The sequence below is a fragment of the Dromiciops gliroides genome, chromosome 4 (assembly GCF_019393635.1).
Source record: "Dromiciops gliroides isolate mDroGli1 chromosome 4, mDroGli1.pri, whole genome shotgun sequence".
Classification (NCBI taxonomy): Eukaryota; Metazoa; Chordata; class Mammalia; order Microbiotheria; family Microbiotheriidae; genus Dromiciops; species Dromiciops gliroides.
In genome coordinates, this window is record NC_057864.1 from 170,634,631 (window position 1) to 170,655,788 (window position 21,158).

The 21,158-nt window shown below is 41.6% G+C and overlaps 1 protein-coding gene across 1 annotated transcript in view; it reads left to right on the forward strand.

Annotated features, from left to right (window-relative positions):
• The window catches only part of C4H17orf67 (chromosome 4 C17orf67 homolog), a 28,095-nt gene extending 21,027 nt beyond the window's left edge, over nucleotides 1-7,068 (forward strand). Inside the window, exon 3 of the mRNA XM_044000455.1 lies at nucleotides 6,952-7,068. Coding sequence (XP_043856390.1) covers nucleotides 6,952-7,068 — 117 coding nt within the window. The remainder of the gene's footprint in view (nucleotides 1-6,951) is intronic.
• Nucleotides 7,069-21,158: the final 14,090 nt, after the last annotated feature.

Below are 21,158 nucleotides of genomic sequence, written 5' to 3' on the forward strand. Positions count from 1 at the left end.
TGTTTTAACTGAACTAATCAGAATGCAACAGATGTCCTGGTCTCTAGGCCACCAGTAGGCAGAGTCTTTTCAGTCAGCCCCAAACTTCCAGTGGGGAAGAGGGGGCTCCTTGTGCATCTGAACAATGGCCTCCTTGGCTTCTTACTGAAAGTATGTAAAGGCTTTGAGCAGAGTCCTACTTCAGCCAATCAGCCTTAGCCAGAATAATAATAACGGGTAGAAGCCGGAAGACAGAATGGAAACCTTGCAGAGAAGCATCAAACCTTCTCTTACCTACAGTGTTGCATCCCCTATCCCCATTGTACTTCATTCTCACCAAGTGATACTTTAAGTAGTAACATGAATAACATCAGTAAGTTTTTCTTCTTTATGTCTGTTTGTAAGAGGATATAGATTTAGTCAAGTGTCAAGATTGTGGACCCCTGAGGAAAGATCAATGGGTGCAAAAACCATTTGCAATAATAATCATGGACAAAGAAGAAACCTTACCAATCTTCTTTGTTTGTTTGTTTGTTTTTTAATTTTTGCAGGGCAATGAGGGTTAAGTGACTTGCCCAGGGTGACACAGCTAGTTAAGTGTCAAGGTTAGTTAAGTGTCTGAGGCTGGATTTGAACTCGGGTACTCCTGAATCCAAGGCCAGTGTTCTATCCACTACGCCACCTATCTGCCCCCCCCCTTACCAATCTTATAGTCACATACTTGGCTTTTAAAGATGAGGAAGCCAAAGTCCAGAAAGCAGAAAGTAATCTGCCTTTGAGGATAGAGATCATATCTTATCTAAATCCCATGTCTTCCCTCGCATCTGTGATGCTCTGTACCTAACAGGACCCTCGAAATATTTATTGTATTATATTCCCCAAGATCACATGATAGTTAATGACAGCACTAGGACTAGAATCCTGGTCTGCTGACTTTTAGTCTAGAGCTTTTTCTACTAGGGAAATTAACAAAATTGATCTCAAACCTATTCTAATTATTATTGTTATTTGATAACCTTGAGATAAGTGGCAACTACTACTTGATATTTTTATTATATTTAGGTTTCTTTCAGTTTATGTTAAACTTCTATCCCTAACCATTAGATGGCGCTGTTATCCACTAACCTGATCCAATTTAATTAGATCCTATGCTCTCCCTGGTGATTGTATGTTCATTTTGCTGAGGAGTTGTTGAGCAGAAATGCTTCCTCAGAAGCAGAGGGTTGAGGAACAGACAGAATACAAGGGACTCTTCACATTTAAAATGTAAATTAGAAAAACATCTCAGGCTGTCGTTAATTATCCATTCCATAGCTAGTCGGTAGGAAAAAAAAAAACCCAAAACAAAAAAACTTCTCAGTCCAGTTAAGTATTTTCTCTCTGAATGTCATCACTGAAGTGGACAAGTCAAAATTGGATAGAAAGAGCAGATCTCTTCTTCCTTGTCTCATGGTAGCCTGAAGGAGACATCTCTTTCATCCACAATCTATTAATTAATCAATTAACAAACATTTATTAAGTACTTACTATGTGTGTACCAAGCACTGCTAAATATTGGGGATACAAAGAAAAAGTAAAAAAGTCTCTGCCCTTAAGGATATTATATTCTAATGGATGATTCAGCATACTTATAACTAGGTACATATAGATGCATAGTAGATGGAGAGTAATCTTAGAGGGGAAGGCACTAACAGTTGAGGAAAGGAAAAGGCTTCCTGAAAGTGGCATTTGCGCTGAATTTTAAAGAAATCCAGGAATTCTAAGAAGAATTGATAAAGACAAAGTATTCCTGGCATGAGGATCAGTTAGAGTAAAGGCATAGTGATTGGAGATGGAATGTCATGTGGGAGAAGCAGTAAGTAGACCAATATGGTGCATTGAGGGAAATAATGAGTAAGAAGGTTAGAAATATAGGAAGGGGTCAGGTTATGTAGAGCTTTAAATGTCAAATGGAGGGGCAGCTAGGTGGCGCAGTGGATAGAGCACTGGCCCTGGAGTCAGGAGTACCTGAGTTCAAATCCGGCCTCAGACACTTAACACTTACTAGCTGTGTGACCCTGGGCAAGTCACTTAACCCCAATTGCCTCACTAAAAAAAAAAAAAGGAAAAAAATGTCAAATGGAGAATTTTATATTTGATCCTAGAGGTAATAGGGGGCCACTGGAACTTACTGAATTGGAGTAACGTGATTAGACCTACACTTTAGGAAAATATCTTTGGCAGCTGTGTGCAGGATAGATTGCAGTGGGGAGAGACTTGAGTTAGGGAGACCAATTAGAAAGCTGTTGTAATAATATTTCAGGCAAGAGGTGAGAAAAGCATGAATAAGGGTGTTGGTTGTGTGAGTGGAGAAATGAGGACATATGCAAGAGATGTTATGGAAGTAGCAATGATAAGATTTTTTTTTAATTTTTTTTTTTAGTGAGGCAATTGGGGTTAAGTGACTTGCCCAGGGTCACACAGCTAGCAAGTGTTAAGTGTCTGAGGCCAGATTTGAACTCAGGTACTCCTGACTCCAGGGCCGGTGCTCTATCCACTGCGCCACCTAGCTGCCCCACAATGATAAGATTTGTCAAATGATTAAATATAAAAAGTAAGTTAATATGAGGAATCAATGATGACACTGAAATTGTGAATGTAGGTGACTAGGAAGATAGTGGTGCCCTTCACAGTAATAAAGAAGTACAAAAGAAGGCTGGGTTTTAGGGTGAGGAGGAATGATGAACTCAGTTTTGGACATGCTGAGTTTGAGAAGCCCTTGAGACATACCATTTGGAATATCTATTAGGCACTTGGTGACACAAGACTAGAACTCAGGAGAGAGACTAGGTCTGGGTATACAGAAGCATCGGCATAACTATCATGGTTGAACCCTTGGAATCTAATGACATCAAATGAAAGAGTGTAGAGAAAAAAAAACACAGAAAAGGACTGAGGGCAGAGCTTTGAGGGATCCCCACACTTAACAGATGTGACATGGAGTAAGCAAAGGAAATTGAAGAGTAGTCAGATGGGGAGAAGGAAAACCAAGAAGGAGCCGTGCCATGAAAACTCAGAGAAGAGAATCTAGGGGAAAAGTCTACCAACCGTGTCAACTGCTACAAAGAGGTAGAGAAAGATAAGGATTGAGATGTGAAAAGCTGTAGCATATGCAGTGGCCACATCCTTGTAAACCATCTCAGGAGATGGGCTAAACAAGGTTGAGGATAACTGACCCATCAGTGAGTTAGGGGGGTGTCTACCCCAAGCATGAGAAGACTTCCCCTGGTGGAATGGGAGGATGAGAACAATTCGTTCCAATGGCCATGAAGGAGGCTGCAGCAGGCTCTGTGGAGTACTTAGAGATTGGTCAGACATTGATGATGCCAAGGTCACCCACTACAACCTGGGACATTGTCAGTTATTTTGAACCTGCCATTGGGTTTCAGTGACTCAGGAAGGGAAAGTGAGGCCGATGATGACTTTGTGCAGCTCTGCCGCACTTAAATCCAATTCATTTGGAAGTCAAGACATCACCCTATGAGGTTATTAGTCCTCTTAAAAAATGGAGGACAAATGATTACTACCAGGTGACTTTGGGCAAGTCGTCCTACCCCTCTGGGCTTCATTAGATTCCAAGGTCTTGTTCATTTTTTTTTTTTCTCTCGAGGCAATGAGGGTTAAGTGACTTGCCCAGGGTCACACAGCTAGTAAGTGTCTGAGGCTGGATTTGAACCCAGGTCCTCCTGAATTCAGGGCTGGTGCTTTATCCACTGTGCCACCTAGCTGCTCCCATCTTGTTCACTTTTAAATCTAATCCTGTGGAAGAACCAGTGAGGGAACTCAGGAAACTTAGTATAGAGAAAAGAAGCTTTGGGGCTGTGGTGATGGTAGTGTTAAATTGGAAAACTTTCTTCAAATATTCAAAGATTTGTGGGACTGGATTTTTTCTGGGTTGTTATGTAGACCAATGGGCAGAAGCTATAGTTGCCGATTTCAGTGTCAATGTAAGGAGGAAAACAGTAACAGGGCTATCCAACCATCATAGCTTGTCTTATGATGAACAAGTTCTTACTTGCAACTTAGGCCGAGGATGGTTGATCAATGGTTAGGAATTCCATAGAAGCAATTTCTGCCCTGGGTGAGAGGTTGAATTTGAGAATGTTTAAAGTTTATTCTGATATTCTGATGATTTCGCTGGAATTGTTAATGTCTTCAGCATCCTTCCCTCTTTTCCCTCAGATTAAAGGAAGTTGGCAATTGCAATTCATGGATCATTCAATTAGTGGTCATTTATTAAGAAGCTACCATGTGCCAGGCACTGGGGATGCAAAGACAAAAATGAAGACATCCCTGCCCTCAAGGAACTGATATCCTATGATATGAGACTACATATATGCATCTAAGTATATACAAAAATTCGAGGTGATTTTAGAGGGCATTCATTTCAACTGGAGAGATTAGGAAGTGGGAAGTAGGATTTGGGATGAGCTTTGAAGGAATTAGGTATTCCAAGATGGGGAAAGGGAGAAGGGAGTACATTCTAGGCATTAGAGACAAAACAGAGGCAAGAGAAGATTTGTGAGGAAGAGAAAGAAGGTCACTTCGATCATGTATGAAGGAGAAGAATGTGGAATGAGGCTGGAAAGGTAACTTGGAGCAAGGTTGTGAAGTGCTTTTGTTTTGTTTTAAATAGTATTTTATTTTTTCCAATTACATGTAAAGACAATTTTAGCTTTTTTTTTTTTTTTGTGGGGCAATGTCTGTGTGCCCAGGGTCACGCAGCTAGTAAGTGTCAAGTGTCTGAGGCGGGATTTGAACTCAGGTCCTCCTGACTCCAGGGCTGGTGCTTTATCCACTGCACCACCTAGCTGCCCCCAACATTCATTTTTTAAATAAAATTTTGACTTCCAAATTTTCTCCCTCTCTCATCCCCCCTGCCCAAGACAGTAAGTAATTTGATATAGGTACTCTATGTGCAATCATGTAAAACATATTTCCATATAAGTTATGTTGTGAAAGAAACAGAACAAAAGGAAAGTACTACCAAAAAATAAAGAAAATGAAAATAGCATGCTTTGATCTTCATTCAGACTCCATCGGTTCTTTTTCTGGATGTGGATCATTGGATCTTGGATCATTGCATTGCAGAGAAGAGTGAAGTCAGTCATAGTCATAGTTGATCATTGCACAGTGTTGCTGTTATTGTGTACAATGTTCTCCTGGTTCATCATTTCACTCAGCATCAATCCACTTAAGTCTTTCCAGGTTTTTCTGAAATCTGCCTGCTCCTTATTTCTTATAACACAATAGTATTCCATTACATTCATATACCACAACTTATTCAGACATTTTCCAACTGATGGGCATCCCCTTGATGTCTCTTGGTTCATTTCACTTTGCCTTATTTAATGTAACTCTGTGAAGGGCTTTAAATAACAAACAGAAGAGTTTATTTTTCATTCTAGAGATTAAAGATGGAAGGAAAGATAATGAATTCTATTTTGGATATATTGAGTTAGCAGTCCCTACAGGAATCTATTTATGTTGAAGACTATCTGCCATGGAAAGGAGGGGTTATGGGCTGCACAAGTGGATATAATCCCTATGCTAGTAAAATTATGCCTTAGTTAAAGCACTGAATAGAAAGTGCATCTCAAATGGGTCTTCAAATCACATCTTCCAATGGGTCTTATCCTAGAGCACTATCTGAGCCTTCATAGACTTATTTCATTCTTAAGATCTCTCTACTCTTATTCTGAAGTTGGTTTCATCCTTTAAAATTCTGTTTCGTGTTCTTCTACTTATCTGACATTCTTCCTCAGATTCCTTTGTTGGGTCATCATCCATGGCCTGCCTCCCTGTTTTTGTACCCTAAAGTTCTATCATGGGCCCTCTTTTCTCTTTGCCCTTGGTGATCTCATCAGCTTATTATATTGGTTTAATGATCACTTCTATGCAGATGATAACCACATCTATATATCTACCACCCTACCACTCAACCTACTGCAATAACATTTTAATTGATCTCTCTGCTTTAATTCTTTCTCCTTTTCCACCACAAAACCTCCAAAATGATTTTCCCAAAACACAGATCCAAACACGTCACTACTCAACTCAGTAAATTTCAGGTGTCTCTGTAACTTTGAAGAAAAAAATACACATTTTTCTGATTGACATTTAAGCCATTTGCAACCTGGCTCCAACATATCTTTATAGGTAACTATCATTTATGTGTTACCCTCTTTCATGTACTCTATGGTTTAGATCGAAGCTTCTTAAACTGTGGGTTGTGACCCATATGGGGGTCACACAGATGAATGTGGGGGTTGTGAAAAATTTGGCAACAGTAAAAGGTTGTGTGTACCTGCTTTATATACCTAAATATCTGGGGTTGCATAAATATTTCTCAGGCAAAAAGGGATCACAAGTGGAAAAAGTTTAAGAAGCCCTGCTCTGGACAGACTGCCCTTGGTGTTCTTCATACACAGTACTCCATCTCTGGTCTCCATGCCTTGGTGTTGGTTATTCTCCATGAGGAAAATACACTCCCTCCCCATCTCTGCTTCTTAGGATCCCTAGTTTCCTTTGAAACTCAGCTCAAGAACCATGAGGCCTTTCCTGATCCTTCATAAGGACTAGAGCCTCCCCACCAAAACTACCTTGTACTTATTTCATGTGTATATAATTAATTAATTAATTTATTTATTTATTGTGGGGCAATGGGGGTTAAGTGACTTGCCCAGGATCACACAGCTATTTCATGTATTTTTTCTATAGAGTACTATGTGTATGTGCTATCTTCCCTGTTAGAATGTAATTTCCTTTAGGGCTATTTCATTTTTTTTTTCCTTTGTAAACCCATTGCCTAGAACAGTGCCTGCTTGGCACCTAGTAGGTGCTTAATACTGCTTATCAGTTGACTGAGTGGTCAGATGAGCCTAGACATGCCCACTTTTCCCACCCCCTGATTTGATGTTTTCTTTTCAATAGGAGTACATGCTTCACCTTCTTCGGCTGGAGCAGAGAGCAGAGGAGCAATTTCTTGAGCATTGGCTGAATCCACACTGCAAGCCGCACTGTGATAGGAATCTGGTCCATCCCATCTAACAGGTCTGGAATTCTCAGGTATGCTCTCTTCCTGAATTCTTTCCCTTATAAGGTTCATTTGTGAGAATTTTTCTCTTTTCTTTTTATCGTTTCTTTGTTTCTCTCCTAATGCTGCAGGATAGGGGAGCATTGGTACTTGAAAGGGAAAAGTGTCAGCAGTTGGTATGTTTTGTGTCTGTTTCGTGATTCTGCGGAGTAGGGAAGACACGTGTAGGACCTTGCATGTTACCTTGGATAGTGAAGAGAAAATGCCCATCTTTTCTATTATATCCTAGTTGTTTTCCTGGCTTCCAGTCTCTTTCCTCTTTAATCCTTTCTTCGCACAGCCACCAAAATATAAAGTAGTTCTAACCAGTTCTGAATCCTTGCTCAGAAACCTCCAGTGGCACCTCATAACCTCTGGGAGAAAATACAGATGACTCAACCTTGCATCCAAAACCCTTCATGAAACTCTTGGCTCCCCACTTTCTTCTCAGCCTTACTTCTCATTAGTCCCTTTCACACACTTCATCTTCCAGACAAACTATACCACTTACTATTTCCCTGGGCCTTTGCATGGGCTATCTGCCATGCCTGGAATATACATCTTCCTCAACCCAACCTCTCAGGGACCTTACCTTCCTCTAAGGATCATTGGAGTACAGGTCCAGAACCAGAAGGGACCTCAGAGGTAATCTAGTCTAAATCCTTCGTTTTATAGATGAAAAAACCAAAGCCCAGGGAAGTTAAGTGACTTGTCCATGGTCATACAGAGAGTAGGCATCAGAACCAAGTTCTCTGTCTCCATTGCTGGGGCTTTCTCCATTATGCCATTGTCAGTCAGTCAATAAACATTTATTAAGTGCCTACTATATGCCAGGCACCATGCTAAGCACCGGGGATCCCAAAAGAGGCAAAATATAGTCTCTGTCCTCAAGGAGCTCACAATCTAATGGGGGAGACAAGAAGCAAATAAATATGTACAAACAAGATAATGGCAGGATAAATGGGAATAATTGAGAGGGAAGGCACTAGAGTCGAGGGGTTGAGAAAGCCCCCCTGTAGAAGGTGGGATTTTAGTTAGGACTTAAATCCATTGTGCCGCTGTGCCACTATACTGGGAATGCAAACATGAACATTAAAAGACAATTAACTGCCTTCAAGTAGCTTACATTCTAATGGGGGTGGGGGGGGGGAGAAGAAGACAACATATAAAAGAGAGTGGTGGTGTCTGGGGAGGGGCACTTTCATCCTGAAAGTGGATGGTGAGTGAAGGAGTTACCTAGTGCTGGTCTACTTCAGGAGCCATAGTTTAGTGGCCACAAAGATGACTTATCAATTGTTCATTTAAAAAAAAAATCTGGATTTTAAAAAAAATCTGGAGTACTGTGTATGAAGAACACCAAGGGCAGTCTGTCCAGAGCAGGGCTTCTTAAACTTTTTCCACTTGTGATCCCTTTTTGCCTGAGAAATATTTATGCAACCCCAGATATTTAGGTATATAAAGCAGGTACACACAACCTTTTACTGTTGCCAAAATCTGGAAGGTAAAAAAATCTGGATTTTTTTTTTTGGGTGAGGCAATTGGGGTTAAGTGACTTGCCCAGGGTCACACAACTAGTAATTTGTTAAGTGTCTGAGGCCAGATTTGAACTCAGGTCCTCCTGACTCCAAGGCCGGTGCTCTATCCACTGCACCACCTAGCTGCCCCTTAATGAACTCTTTAAAAACAACATTTTATTTTCTTCCCAATTACATGGTTTGTTTGTTTGTTTGTTTTTTGTTTTTTGCGGGGCAATGGGGGTTAAGTGACTTGCCCAGGGTCACACAGCTAGTAAGTGTCAAGTGTCTGCGGCCCGATTTGAACTCAGGTACTCCTGAATCCAGGGCCGGTGCTTTATCCACTGTGCCACCTAGCCGCCCCCAATTACATGTTAAAACAATTTTTACCATAAAAAAGTTTTGAGTTCCAAATTCTGTCCCTCCCTCCTCTTGCCCCTCTCTGAGATGGTATGAAGTCTGATATTTTTTACAACGTATGCATGTCCTTCTTTCCACCTGATGCATTCCTAAAAACCAGGGGCTGGAGAGCATCATGGGGAGAAATGGTCCTCATAGAATTTTGGTTAAGTTTAAACCTGTACTTACCTCTTTTCACCACCAGATGGCAGCAGTGTCTTGGTAAAATAAAAAGATGCATTCTTGGGGAAACTGCAGGGTGGACCTCTGATTTCTGAGATGGAGGAAACATGAAGGGGGCAAACTGGTGGAAAAGAAGAGAAAGAAAGCAATCAAGGAGGAGTAGGGTTCTTTTTTAGGCATCACTTTAAAGTCATGTTGGGGAAATTTGAAGTGATTAGAAGAAGCAAAGGCCATCAGAGCAGTAATATGCACCTAGGAGGCAATTTTAGTTCTGAGCTTGGTTTGTACCTCAGATTTACAGCCTCTAAAGACTTTGAAAATGAAACAGGGGTGAGGGTGAGGCACAGAGGAAATATACAGTGCCATATTAAGAATAAAAGGAGGGGGCGGCTAGGTGGCACAGTGGATAAAGCACCGGCCCTGGATTCAGGAGTACCTGAGTTCAAATCCGGCCTCAGACACTTGACACTTACTAGCTGTGTGACCCTGGGCAAGTCACTTAACCCCCACTGCCCCACAAAAAAACCCCAAAAAACCAAAACACACCAAAAGAATAAAAGGACCTGAATTTGAATCCCGGCCCCGCTACTTAACTCCCTGTAAGATTTTGGGCAACTCACTGAACTCTTCTCTGAGCCCCCAGCTTTAAAATGAGGAGGTTGGTATAGATGACCTCGAAGGTCTCTACTAATTCAAAATCAGTTATCTTTATCCAGACCATCTAGTCTAGCCTCCAGATAAATGCAGTGCCATCTATATAATTTCTGATCTGTGATCATTCATTTAGTGGCTGCTTGAATGTTTCCAAAGAGGCAGAATTGACAAAGCAGCTTGTTCTGTTTTTGAATAGTTCTAATTGATAGTAAGTTACTATATTTAAGCAAAACTGGACACCCATGACTTCCATACATTGACACTAGTTTCCCTTTTGGAGTTTTCAAGGAATAAGTCATTAATTCTTACCCTCTGATGTTTGATAACAGTTCTCATGTTCTTACTCCCACCATCATCCTTTTTTTTTTTTTTTTTTTAGTGAGGCAATTGGGGTTGACTTGCCCAGGGTCACACAGCTAGTAAGTGTTAAGTGTCTGAGGCTGGATTTGAACTCAGGTACTCCTGAATCCAGGGCCGGTGCTTTATCCACTGCGCCACCTAGCCGCCCCTATTTTTATTATTTTTAAAATTTAAAAATTTTTAATCTTTTGTGTGTGTGTGTGTGTAGCAATGAGGGTTAAGTGACTTTGCCCAAGGTCACACAGCTAGTAAGTGTCAAGTGTCTGAGCCTGGATTTGAACTCAGGTCCTCCTAAATCCAGGGCCGGTGCTCTATCCACTGCACCACCTAGCTGCCCTGATTATTTTTATTATTTAGAGAGTCAGGGGCATCGCCTTGAACTAGACTCGAGAATGTTGAATTCTGCATGTTACAGATATGTGATTCATGGGTGGCACAGATACACGGGGTCTGAGGTTTTGCTCACTTTTGCTAAAAGTAGGAGTGGGGCTGTGTTTGCACCACTAGGACCTAGCTGTGGGGGAGGGGCAACAAAGGTTTAGGATTGCTGAGAATAGGCTGTCTCCCCTTCAGTCTCCAAGAGGGTAATCAAAATAGAATTATAATGACACATCTCAAATATCTCTAGTCTAAGTGTCTAATATGTTCGACAAAAGCCACTTCCCTGATTGATATTAAGATATCTATCCCTCTCTTTGATGACTGTAGAGGCACTCAAGCCTTGAGTACCAGCGATACCCTTGGCCTCAGCATTCCAACTATTCTGTTTTTGGTCAGACTTTTGCTCGCTGCATTTGGTTAGAAATAATGCGACAAGGGGAGATGACTTGGGACTTTCATTTGAGGCTGTGAAAGGATTGGAGCCTCTGATCAGGTGAGCAAAGGTCCAGGCTTCCTTTTGTAATCATTTCAGTGTTAGTCCCCAGAGGAGCAAAGAGAAACCCTTATTATTGCCCTGAAAGATCCATCCCAGTGGTAACTCATCTGGCAGTCATGCTGCATCTGCAAGTGAATTTGTTGGAACCAATGTTATGTAGGAATTGAGTGTATGCCTGAGGTGTTGGGGAGACATGTTTGTATGCTTGTTCTTGCTATAACTTTGAAGTAAGTATCCCTTTGTAAAAGCTAATTGATGTTAGTCATTGGATCCTAACAATGGGTGGGGGTGAGACCAATAGTGGGGACTCAAGATCATGACAGTAGAAATGAAATTCCTCCTCCAAATCCCTCAGGCTGTCCTAGAACCCTAAAGAGAAGATAGGGTCTGCCTGGTTTTGGGAGAGGAAGGCCACAGTGTCCTTGCTAAACTTCATAGCATATCCAGCTGACCATATAAGAATACATGAAGGGGCAGCTAGATGGCACAGTGGATAAAGCACCAGCCCTGTATTCAGGAGGACATGAGTTCAAATCTGGCCTCAGACACTTGACACTTATTAGCTGTGTGACCCTGAGCAAGTCACTTAACCCTCATTGCCCTGTAAAAAAAAAAAAGAATACATGAGCTCCTAACATTCTCTCAATTATTAAGAGGATTGTCAAAACAAGGAATAAAAGTAATTTTCCAATTAAAAAAGATATCTATCCCTTACTCACTAGCCTCTTCACACCAAATGCTGGTTATAAAAAAATTCATCACAAATCATTAATAGTGAGTAAACTCATTTATCTAAGCAGCAAACATAAATCAGAGTTCTACAGATTAGAATATCCCAAAGAAGACACAAGAATAAATGAGCCTTCTGTCTGAGAGTGAGGTAAGATCTCAGCTCAGATCAGGAGGGAGATAACAATCTCACCCAGGGGAGGCCCACTCTCAACAGTTAGAAGACAAGGAACAGGGGCAGCTAGGTGGCACAGTGGATAAAGCACTGGCCCTGGATTCAGGAGTACCTGAGTTCAAATCCGGCCTTGGACACTTGGCACTTACTAGCTGTGTGACCCTGGGCAAGTCACTTAACCCCCACTGCCCCGCAAAAAAAAAAAAAAAAAAAAAAAAAAGACAAGGAACATAATGGGGCTGGAGTCCATATAGATGTCCATAGTGCCAAGGGCTCCGGTCAGCTTTTCACTTACTTCTTATCTCCCGACAGCTTCCCTAGAGGTTCTCTTTCAAAGTATCCCTTACCAAATGAAGTAAGTTTCTTATGCTGATATGTGCATTTAACATTCTCAGGCAATAAGGAGGGCATGTAGGTGACTGATTGGATAGAAGACCAGGCCTGGAACCAGGAAGACTCATCTTCCCGGGTTCAAATCTGGCCTGAGACACTTATTAGCTGTGTGACCGTGGGCAAATCACTTTCCCTTGTCTGCCTCAGTTTCTTCATCTGTAAAATGAGCTGGAGAAGGAAATGGCAAACCCCTCCAAGTATCTCTGCCAAGAAAATCCCAAATGGGGTCATGAAGAGTTGGACAAAACTGAAAAATGAAGCAGCAACAACAACAACGATGGGCAATAAGGGACCATGCCTCCATCTGTGTTCTCATCAATGATTATAGAAGACATGGCACTGAGACTTTGACTGGGTGGCAAAGGATCGTACACCTTCTGTCATACAGCGGCCTGTCGTTCCTCTTGTCTCTGGGAAAGACCTGCTCTGGTTTCTGGCTGAGGAGAGGCATTAGCACTTATCAAATGCCGTAGCAGTTTCTAAAGCTCTATTCTCCTAAGAACGCTGCAAGGTAGATATGGCAAGTATTTTCCCCATTTTTCAGGGAAGAGGGCTGAGGCCTGGGGAACTGTGATGAATTATCTAAGGTCACACATCTTGTAAATGTCAGGCTTGTAAATATCCTAGGTCTTCCAATATCAGTGCCTTCAGACCCCTCTCAGGATGGGTATACAGTGGGGAAGGCACTGGATATTGTAACGTATGGCTTGGGTTCAAATCCCAGTCTTTAGTACCTACAACTTTCATGACTTTGGGCAGGCCACGTAACCTCTCTTGGACTTAGTGTCTTCATCTGTAAAATGAAGAGCTTGTTCTAGATGGCTTCTGGGGTCTCTTCCAGCTCTAGATTTACGATTCTATGTTCTTTAGTTTCTTCTTTTAAATAAGGGACCTTGACTAGGTCTTTTCTAGCACTAAATCTGTCATTCTATGAGGAGTTTAGTTGACAGCTTCAAAAGTGAGCTGAGAAATTCCTCGCTGTTCTCCCTCTATGTTTTGCCTGTTAGGCACATGACCCCACAGTATTTAGGGGAAGATGTTCAGAGAAGGACAACCCCTTCTCAGGTTGACATTGGTCTAATATCTTTGCTCAGCTCTTTTAATGGAACATATTAGTGAATACTATTCACATTTAAATAAAATAATAAAAGCTCACATTTCTTTTTAAAATTAAATTAAATTTTTTTCCAATTATATATAAAGATATTTTTTGAGTTCCAAATTTTCCTCCCACCCTCCCTTCCCTTCTCCCTCCCAAAGACAGCAAACAATCTGATATAGGTTATACATTGCATCATGTTGAACATGTTTCCACATTAGTCATGTTGTAAGAGAAGAATCAGAACAAAAGGAAAAAAAAAACCTCAAGAAAGAATAAACAAAAAAGCAACAACAAAAGTGGACATAGTATGCTTCAATCTGCATTCAGACTCCATAGTTTTCTCTGAATGTGGAGAACATTTTCCACCATAAAATTTTTGGCATTGTCTTGGGTCATGGTATTGCTGACAAGAGTTAAGTCTATCACAGTCGATCATCACACAATGTTGTTGATACTGTGTACAATGTTCTCTTGGTTCTGCTCCTTTCACTCAGCATCAATGCATGTAAGTCTTTCCAGGTTTTTCCAAAATCCATCTGCTTATCATTTCTTACAGCACAATAGTATTCCATTACATTCATATACCACAACTTGTTTAGACATTCCCCAGTTGATGGGCATTCCCTCAATTTCACTCCAGTATCCCACTACTGACACTATTTGTGTGACCTTGGGCAAGTCACTCAACTCTTTTGGGTTTTGTGATGTTTAAAATCTAAATGTGGGTCCTAATCTGCTCTCCCAGTTTTTTGGGGGAAACTGGCTAAGATTTACTGTTAAATTCAGCAAGAGTTTAGGCTTTTAAGGATTTATTAAAGAGTAAAGACAACACATGGGATCCCATAATGCCAGAAAAGTCTATCTACTTTCTATTTACTTTCCTCTCTTTTTCTCTGTCCGCCTTTTCTCTGTCTCCCACAAAGCCAAAGTCCTGAACAAAAAAGAGTCCCTCTGTTTTTCTCCATCTGCCACCACTCGCCAGTTCCTGAACGAAAAGAGGAAGATCCAAGGAGCCAGCCTCAGCTTCCTAGTTCCTCTCTCCCTCCCTGAAAAGGGAGGCCCTTCGAGCTGATTGGTTGAGGGTGATCTCCTGTTGATGTGGTAGTCCACAGCCTCTGAGAACAACACCCCACTCAGGGTGGGCCAGGCATGGTCTTGATTTAATCAACCTTAAGTAGGTTCTCAGTCAGTTTCTCAGTCTCATCAATCTTCAGGTGGGGCCCCATGGCATCTGCCAAATCCCATTATTTTATCACAGTTTCCTCATTTCCAAAAGGCAAGGGTGTTAATGGATGGGCCCAACTCAGTCCAATCCCCTGTTAGTCTAGGTTCTGTATTGGCACAAAATAGGACATTCATAGGCCATTCAGTGCTTGATAGGAGGCTTACTTAGCCATCAAATAGAAAGGTTACTTGGCAAGGAAACTATTGCACTTGTCTCAGGTTGGGTCAACTGGGCAGGGTGTGATGATTCTCATGGCCTGGGGATATCCAATGTCACATCAACAGGGCCAGAGGCCACCAGGAAAACACAACTTGAGCCTTAAGCCCTGCGACCATTCAAAATGTAGGGACATCTGTTTTCTTGTCTTTTAGGGAAAGGATTAGCCTTTCCTAGATGGGGGAGGGGAGCCTGGTAGCTAGTGATTCTATGGAAGGAGTAGACTGGCCAACCTCAGCTTCTTTCCAGCTTTAGAGCCAAGCTCTTAGGACTTGCCCAGGGTCACACAGCTAGGAGATCTTTGCTGGGGATTTGATCCCAGGCATCCTGATTCCTGAGTCAGATAACTTTTCTACTGTGCCTCACCTGCCTTTCTAGCACTGCCCTTGGCCTTGGCTTTAAACAATCTTCTCTCCTTCTCTTGCAGATGCCAACAATTGCTTCTTGAGGAAACCAGCCACCTTGCATTTAAGCAGTATAAATGTCCCTCTGCATTTTTTCCTGCCTGTAGGAATGGGTGCCTGTGGAATTTGGTGCCCTCTTACTCATGCACCAATTGCAAAGGTTGCTTAAGGAATGGATACTCAATTTGTTTGCTCCTTTGTGCTGCTGATCTGCCCAGATCTTGTGTACTAGCAACTTGAGGCACAAGTGTCCCTGGAGGTAGAGCAGGAGAATCTTACATTTTGCTGAGGCACAGGTTCCAGTCAAGGAGTTGGCAAGAGGCCTCTGGGGCTTAAGAATTTGGGTGAAAACATTGTTTATAGTAGTAAAGCATACCGCTTATGCACTGTTAATATTCTGATTACTTCAGTTATACTCCACTAGCTTTCCCTGGCTCTGCCCCCTCTCCCTCACCTATCATAATAAATAAATACTGGCATTCAATCTGTTTCTGTAATGCTTTGATTCCTTTGAAAACCAGACAGGTAAGTAGAAGAGAAAACCCAGGGATAAACAAATAACATGGGGCCAGGCCTGGGTCAGACAGCCTAAAGCAAGGGGCATATTGGGGGACTATGTCTAGCAAAGGGCAGCCATGTGGCACAGTGAATAGAGTGCTGGACCTGAAGTCAGAAAGGCTCATCTTCCTGAGTTGAAATCTGGCCTCAGACACTTACTGGCTGTGTGACTCTGGGCAAGTCACTTAACCCAGTTTACCTCAGTTTCCTCATCTATAAAATGAGTTGGAGAAGGAAATGGCAAACCCCTCCAGTATCTTTGCCAAGAAAACCCCAAATAAGGTCATGAAAAGTCAGACACAACTGAAGCAGTTGAACAACAACACGTCTACCAAAAGGACAGCTGGGGAATGGGTTTTAATTCAACTCACAAGTATTTAAAGGCCTACTTTCTGGGGTAGGTGCTGGGAATACAAAGAAAAACCCAAAATGCCCCCTACCTTTAAGTAACTTACATTCTGTTGGGTAGATTCAACAGGTAAAGAGATAATAATAATATTAATAATAGTTATAATTTATATAGTGTTTACTATGTTCCAGGCACTGCGCTAAGCACTTTTACAATTATTATCTCATTTGATCTTCACAAAACCCTGGGAGGTAGGTGGTATTATTGTTTACAGTTTACAGATAAGGAAACTAAGGCAAAGAGAGGTAATGTGACTTGCCCAAGGTCACACAGCTAGTAAGTGTCCAAGACTAGATTTGAACTCATATCTTCATGACACCAGGCCTGGTGCTCTACTGTATCACCTTTGTGTCATGTCCTCTTCCTCCACCCACTGATCATCCCCAATTATACATCCTATGTACTGACTTCCCAGAAATTCTCCTGCTCTCTAATTTCTTAATCTACTGGGCCTGAAATGACCCACAGTGGCTTCTTTTCACTGTTTCCTATTTACTGACCCTAGCCAACCAGTGATCAACTGTCCTACGGCCAAGATGTACTAAGGAGTCCAGCTCCTCTCCCTAACACTGTCCGGCTGACATCCTTTCAGTCCACATTTTGAGGGGTTACATATGTATGGAAATTCCTTTCTTTGAACTTCATTAAATCTAGCAAGCTTTATTTACATGCCAGGTACAGTATAAAGCAGTGGATTGTTCTTTGTTGGACAAAACAATAAAAGTTCCTGCCCTCAGAGAGCCTATATGCTTCTTTCTCCTTACCTGGGGGATCCTGGTAATATAGAGAAAGCACTATCCGACTGCAGACAATTTCTGGTCAGAGGCTCTCTGTCTAGTTTCCCTGTGTCCTTTCCTTACCCTAGTAAACTGACTGGCATAGTTTTGGACAAATGATCTGTAAGAAACTTAATAAACTACTTGTTCCTAACTGCAGAGCATGAACCTCTGGTACAGTTACAGATTAAAAAAAAAATCATATGTTTCTGACACGCTTCCCTGAAGTTGCTTTTTTTTTTTTCCCATTAAGGCAATGGAAAGAACAATGACTAAGGTTCAGGAGACTTGAGTTCTAGTCTAAGCTTAGATAATTAATACACCTATGGCCTTGGACTTGATGTTGTTGAACCTCAGTTTCCCTTAGGTATAAAATGAGACTACTTCACAGCATCGTTGGACAGTTCAAGTGAGAGCCGAGAATGAAGTGTTCTGCCAAGTGTTATATAGACAGGTGGTACCACAGTGCACAGACTTACCAAGCCTGGATTCAGGAAAACCCATCTTCCTGAGTTCAAATCTGCCCTCAGACACTTCCTAGCTTTGTGACCCCAGGCAAGTCATTGAATTTAGTTTGTTTCAGTTTCCTCATCTGTAAAATGAGCAGGAGAAGGTAATGACAAACCACTCTAATCTCTTTGCCAAGAAAACCCTAGATGGGATCACAAAGAGTCAGACATGACTAAAAAGACTGGTGAAGTCATACAATGTAATATATAATCATTTTTTGCCATTCTTCTATCTATCTATCTATCTATCTATCTATCTATCTATCTATCTATCTATCTATCTATCTATCTATCTATCTATCATCTATCCAAAGTTTTGAGTTCCAAATTCTATCCCTCTCTCATTTCCTCTCTCCCTACCCTCCCATCTCCCTCAGGTGGTAAGCAATCAGATATAGGTTATACATGTGCAATACCATTATTCCTCAAAAGAACTTTTCCAATTTTTTTTTTTGAGGGGAAATGAGGGTTAAGTGACTTGCCCAGAGTCACACAGCTAGTAAATGTCAAGTGTCTGAAGCCAGATTTGAACTCAGGTACTCCTGAATCCAGGGCCCATGCTTTATCCACTGTACCACCTAGCTGCCCGATGCCTTTTATTTTTGAATCAGAGTTATTTCCTGCTATAATCTTCCCCGCCCTCCTATGTTGAACCCTTCCTTGTAAAATGGAAAACTCTCTAATTTTTGTTCTTGATTCTATTCTTTTCTGTCTTCTCCATCTAATTGCCCCCACACTCACATCTTTTCTCTCTCTCTCTTGATTTCAATTTCTCCTTTTTGGGGCAGCTAGGTAGCACAGTGGATAAAGCTGTGGCCCTGGATTCAGGAGGACCTGAGTTCAAATCCGGACTCAGACACACTTGACATTTACTAGCTGTGTGACCCTGGGCAAGTCACTTAACCCCCATTGCCTTGCAAAAAAACCTCCAAACCAAAAAACAAAAAATGGGAGCAGCTAGGTGGTGCAGTGGATAAAGCACCAGCCCTGGATTCAGAAGGACCTGAGTTCAAATCTGGCCTAAGACACTTGACACTTACTAGCTATGTGACCCTGGGCAAGTCACTTAACCCTCATTGCCTCCCCCAAAAAACCAACAACAAAAAACCAAAAAAAACCCCAAACAAATCAATTTCTCCTTTTCTTATGGCTCCTTCCCTACTGCCTACAAATATACCCAAACCTCTCCTATCCTTAAAAAAATCTTCACTTGATTCTACCATTCCCCTCAAGCTACAGTGACATATTTCTCCCCTTTACAGCTGACCTCCCTGAAAAAGGTGTCCATCCTTACTTGTTGCCTCTATTTCCTTTTCTCTCAGTAACCTCTCAACTTCTAGTAACCTGGCTTCTGACCCTATCAGTGCTCTCTCTAAGGTTACTAATGTTCATTTCTCTCCCATATGCCAATCTTTCTTTCTTTTTCCTTCTTTTTTTTTTCCAGAGGGAAGGCTCATTCTCCCTTTATAAGCTTCTTTTCGTTCCTAGAAACATTTTGGCTAAAGGCCAATTTTTGTGACAACATAAGACAACTTAGCTATCCCAATGTTATCCTGCTCCTATTTGCTCAACCTGGCCCCAGAAAACATCTCCTAGATGAAAAACTGTTTAGCATGAGGGTGGAAATGATTACGAATACCTTGGATATAGGGTCTGTATGGGCCACTTTGCCAAATAGGTATTCATATTCACTCTTATGCTATATACACATACACATATACACATATATATGAGTGTTCTTGTGAAAGCTAATTGTTAAATTTTCAGTGTGAGCATTTACATCTCTGCTCAGTTGTTTCAGAAGTGTCCTGACTCTTCATAACCCCATTTGTTTTTTGTTTTTGTTTTTGTTTTTGTGAGGCAATCATGGTTAAGTGACTTGACCAGTGTCACACAGCTAATAAATGTCAAATGTCTGAGACCGAATTTGAATTCAGGTCCTCCTGACTCCAGAGCTGGTGCTCTTTCTGTTGTGCCACCTAGCTGCCTCTGGGCAGAGATACTGTAGTTATTTGCCATTTCCTTCTCCAGTTAATTTTACAGATGAGGAGACTGAGGCAAGCAGGGTTAAATGACTTACCCAAGCTAATAAGTGTCTGAGGCTAGATTTGAACTCAGGAAGATGAATCTTCCTGACTCCTGGCCTGGCACTCTATCCTAGCAGCCATCTAGACTGAGACCTGGTGACTACAGGCTTCCTGTAACAAGAAGAAGAAGAAGAAGAAGAAGAAAAAGGAGAAGGAGGAGGAGGAGGAGGAGGAGGAGAAGGGGAAGGGGAAGGAGAAGGAGAAACACTTATTTAATGCTTGAAGTTTTGCAAAGTGTTTTACATCTATATCTCACTTGAGCTTCACAACACCCCTGGGTCCTCTATCATCGTTGTCATCACCATCATTATCATCATCATGATGCCTCAGTTTCTCTGTCTTGCTCAGACTAGAACTTAAATGGCCCATCGTGGGCCTGACTTCCATGGTGATTGGCATGGAAGTTTTGACCTACTCTGTTTCCAGACTGGGGCAGTTTGTTCCTTATGCAGCGAGGTTTCCTCGTTGCCCCAGGGGTTCCCCGTATTCGTGTGAGATTTAGGATGGACACCAAACTGGTTTGCTCTGCCCTACTGCAGAGCAAAACTCCTGAACTCAGGGAATCCAACAGCTTTAGTCTCCCCAGCAACAAAGACTATAGGTATGCATCATCACACTGGATTCAGCAACAGTTGTGTGTTATTATATATATTTGTTGGCGTCACTCACAAAGTATTAGAAAGCTATTGATGGGGGCAGCTAGGTGGTGCAGTGGATAGAGCACTGGCCCTGGATTCAGGAGGATCTGAGTTCAAATCCAGCCTCAGACCCTTGACACTTACTAGCTGTATGACCCTGGGCAAGTCACTTAACCCCAATTGCCCCACCAAAAAAAAAAAAAAAGAAAGAAAGAAAAGAAAAGAAAAAGAAAAAAGAAAGCTATTGGTATTGGAAAAGGTGGGATAATCTACTGCCCTATATATCTACTCACAATTTCTGTGACTCCCTAGACAAAAAGCCCTTTCTCTGGCTACGATTTTCCAATATATGCTGGATACTCTTAGTTAAGCTCTTTGAGGGCAGAGACTTTGCCTATGTTTATCTCTAGCACCCAACATGATGCTTGGCCAAGAGTAGACACTCAATAAGAATTTGTTTATTGATCAGAGAATTTTTTTTTGATTTGGTACTATGATTTCATTGGTGTAGGAATGATAAAAAAGGAATGAGGAAATTAGCGATACTATTCAACAATCATTCAAAGACAAAACCAAAATCTGTCCTTCCTCTCAAGGAATTTCCATGGATACAGATTAAGCAAAGACAAACTATGTACAAACTGAATAAAAAACAATATGGCAGTTGGTAGAGGGTTGCAACAACTGGCATAATCAGGAAAAACCTCACAGAAGAGGTGGCCTGTGAATGGATCCTTGAGGAAGCTAGAGATTCTTTTTTTTTTTTTTTAAGTGAGGCAATTGGGGTTAAGTGACTTGCCCAGGGTCACACAGCTAGTAAGTGCTAAGTGTCTGAGGCCGGATTTGAACTCAGGTAC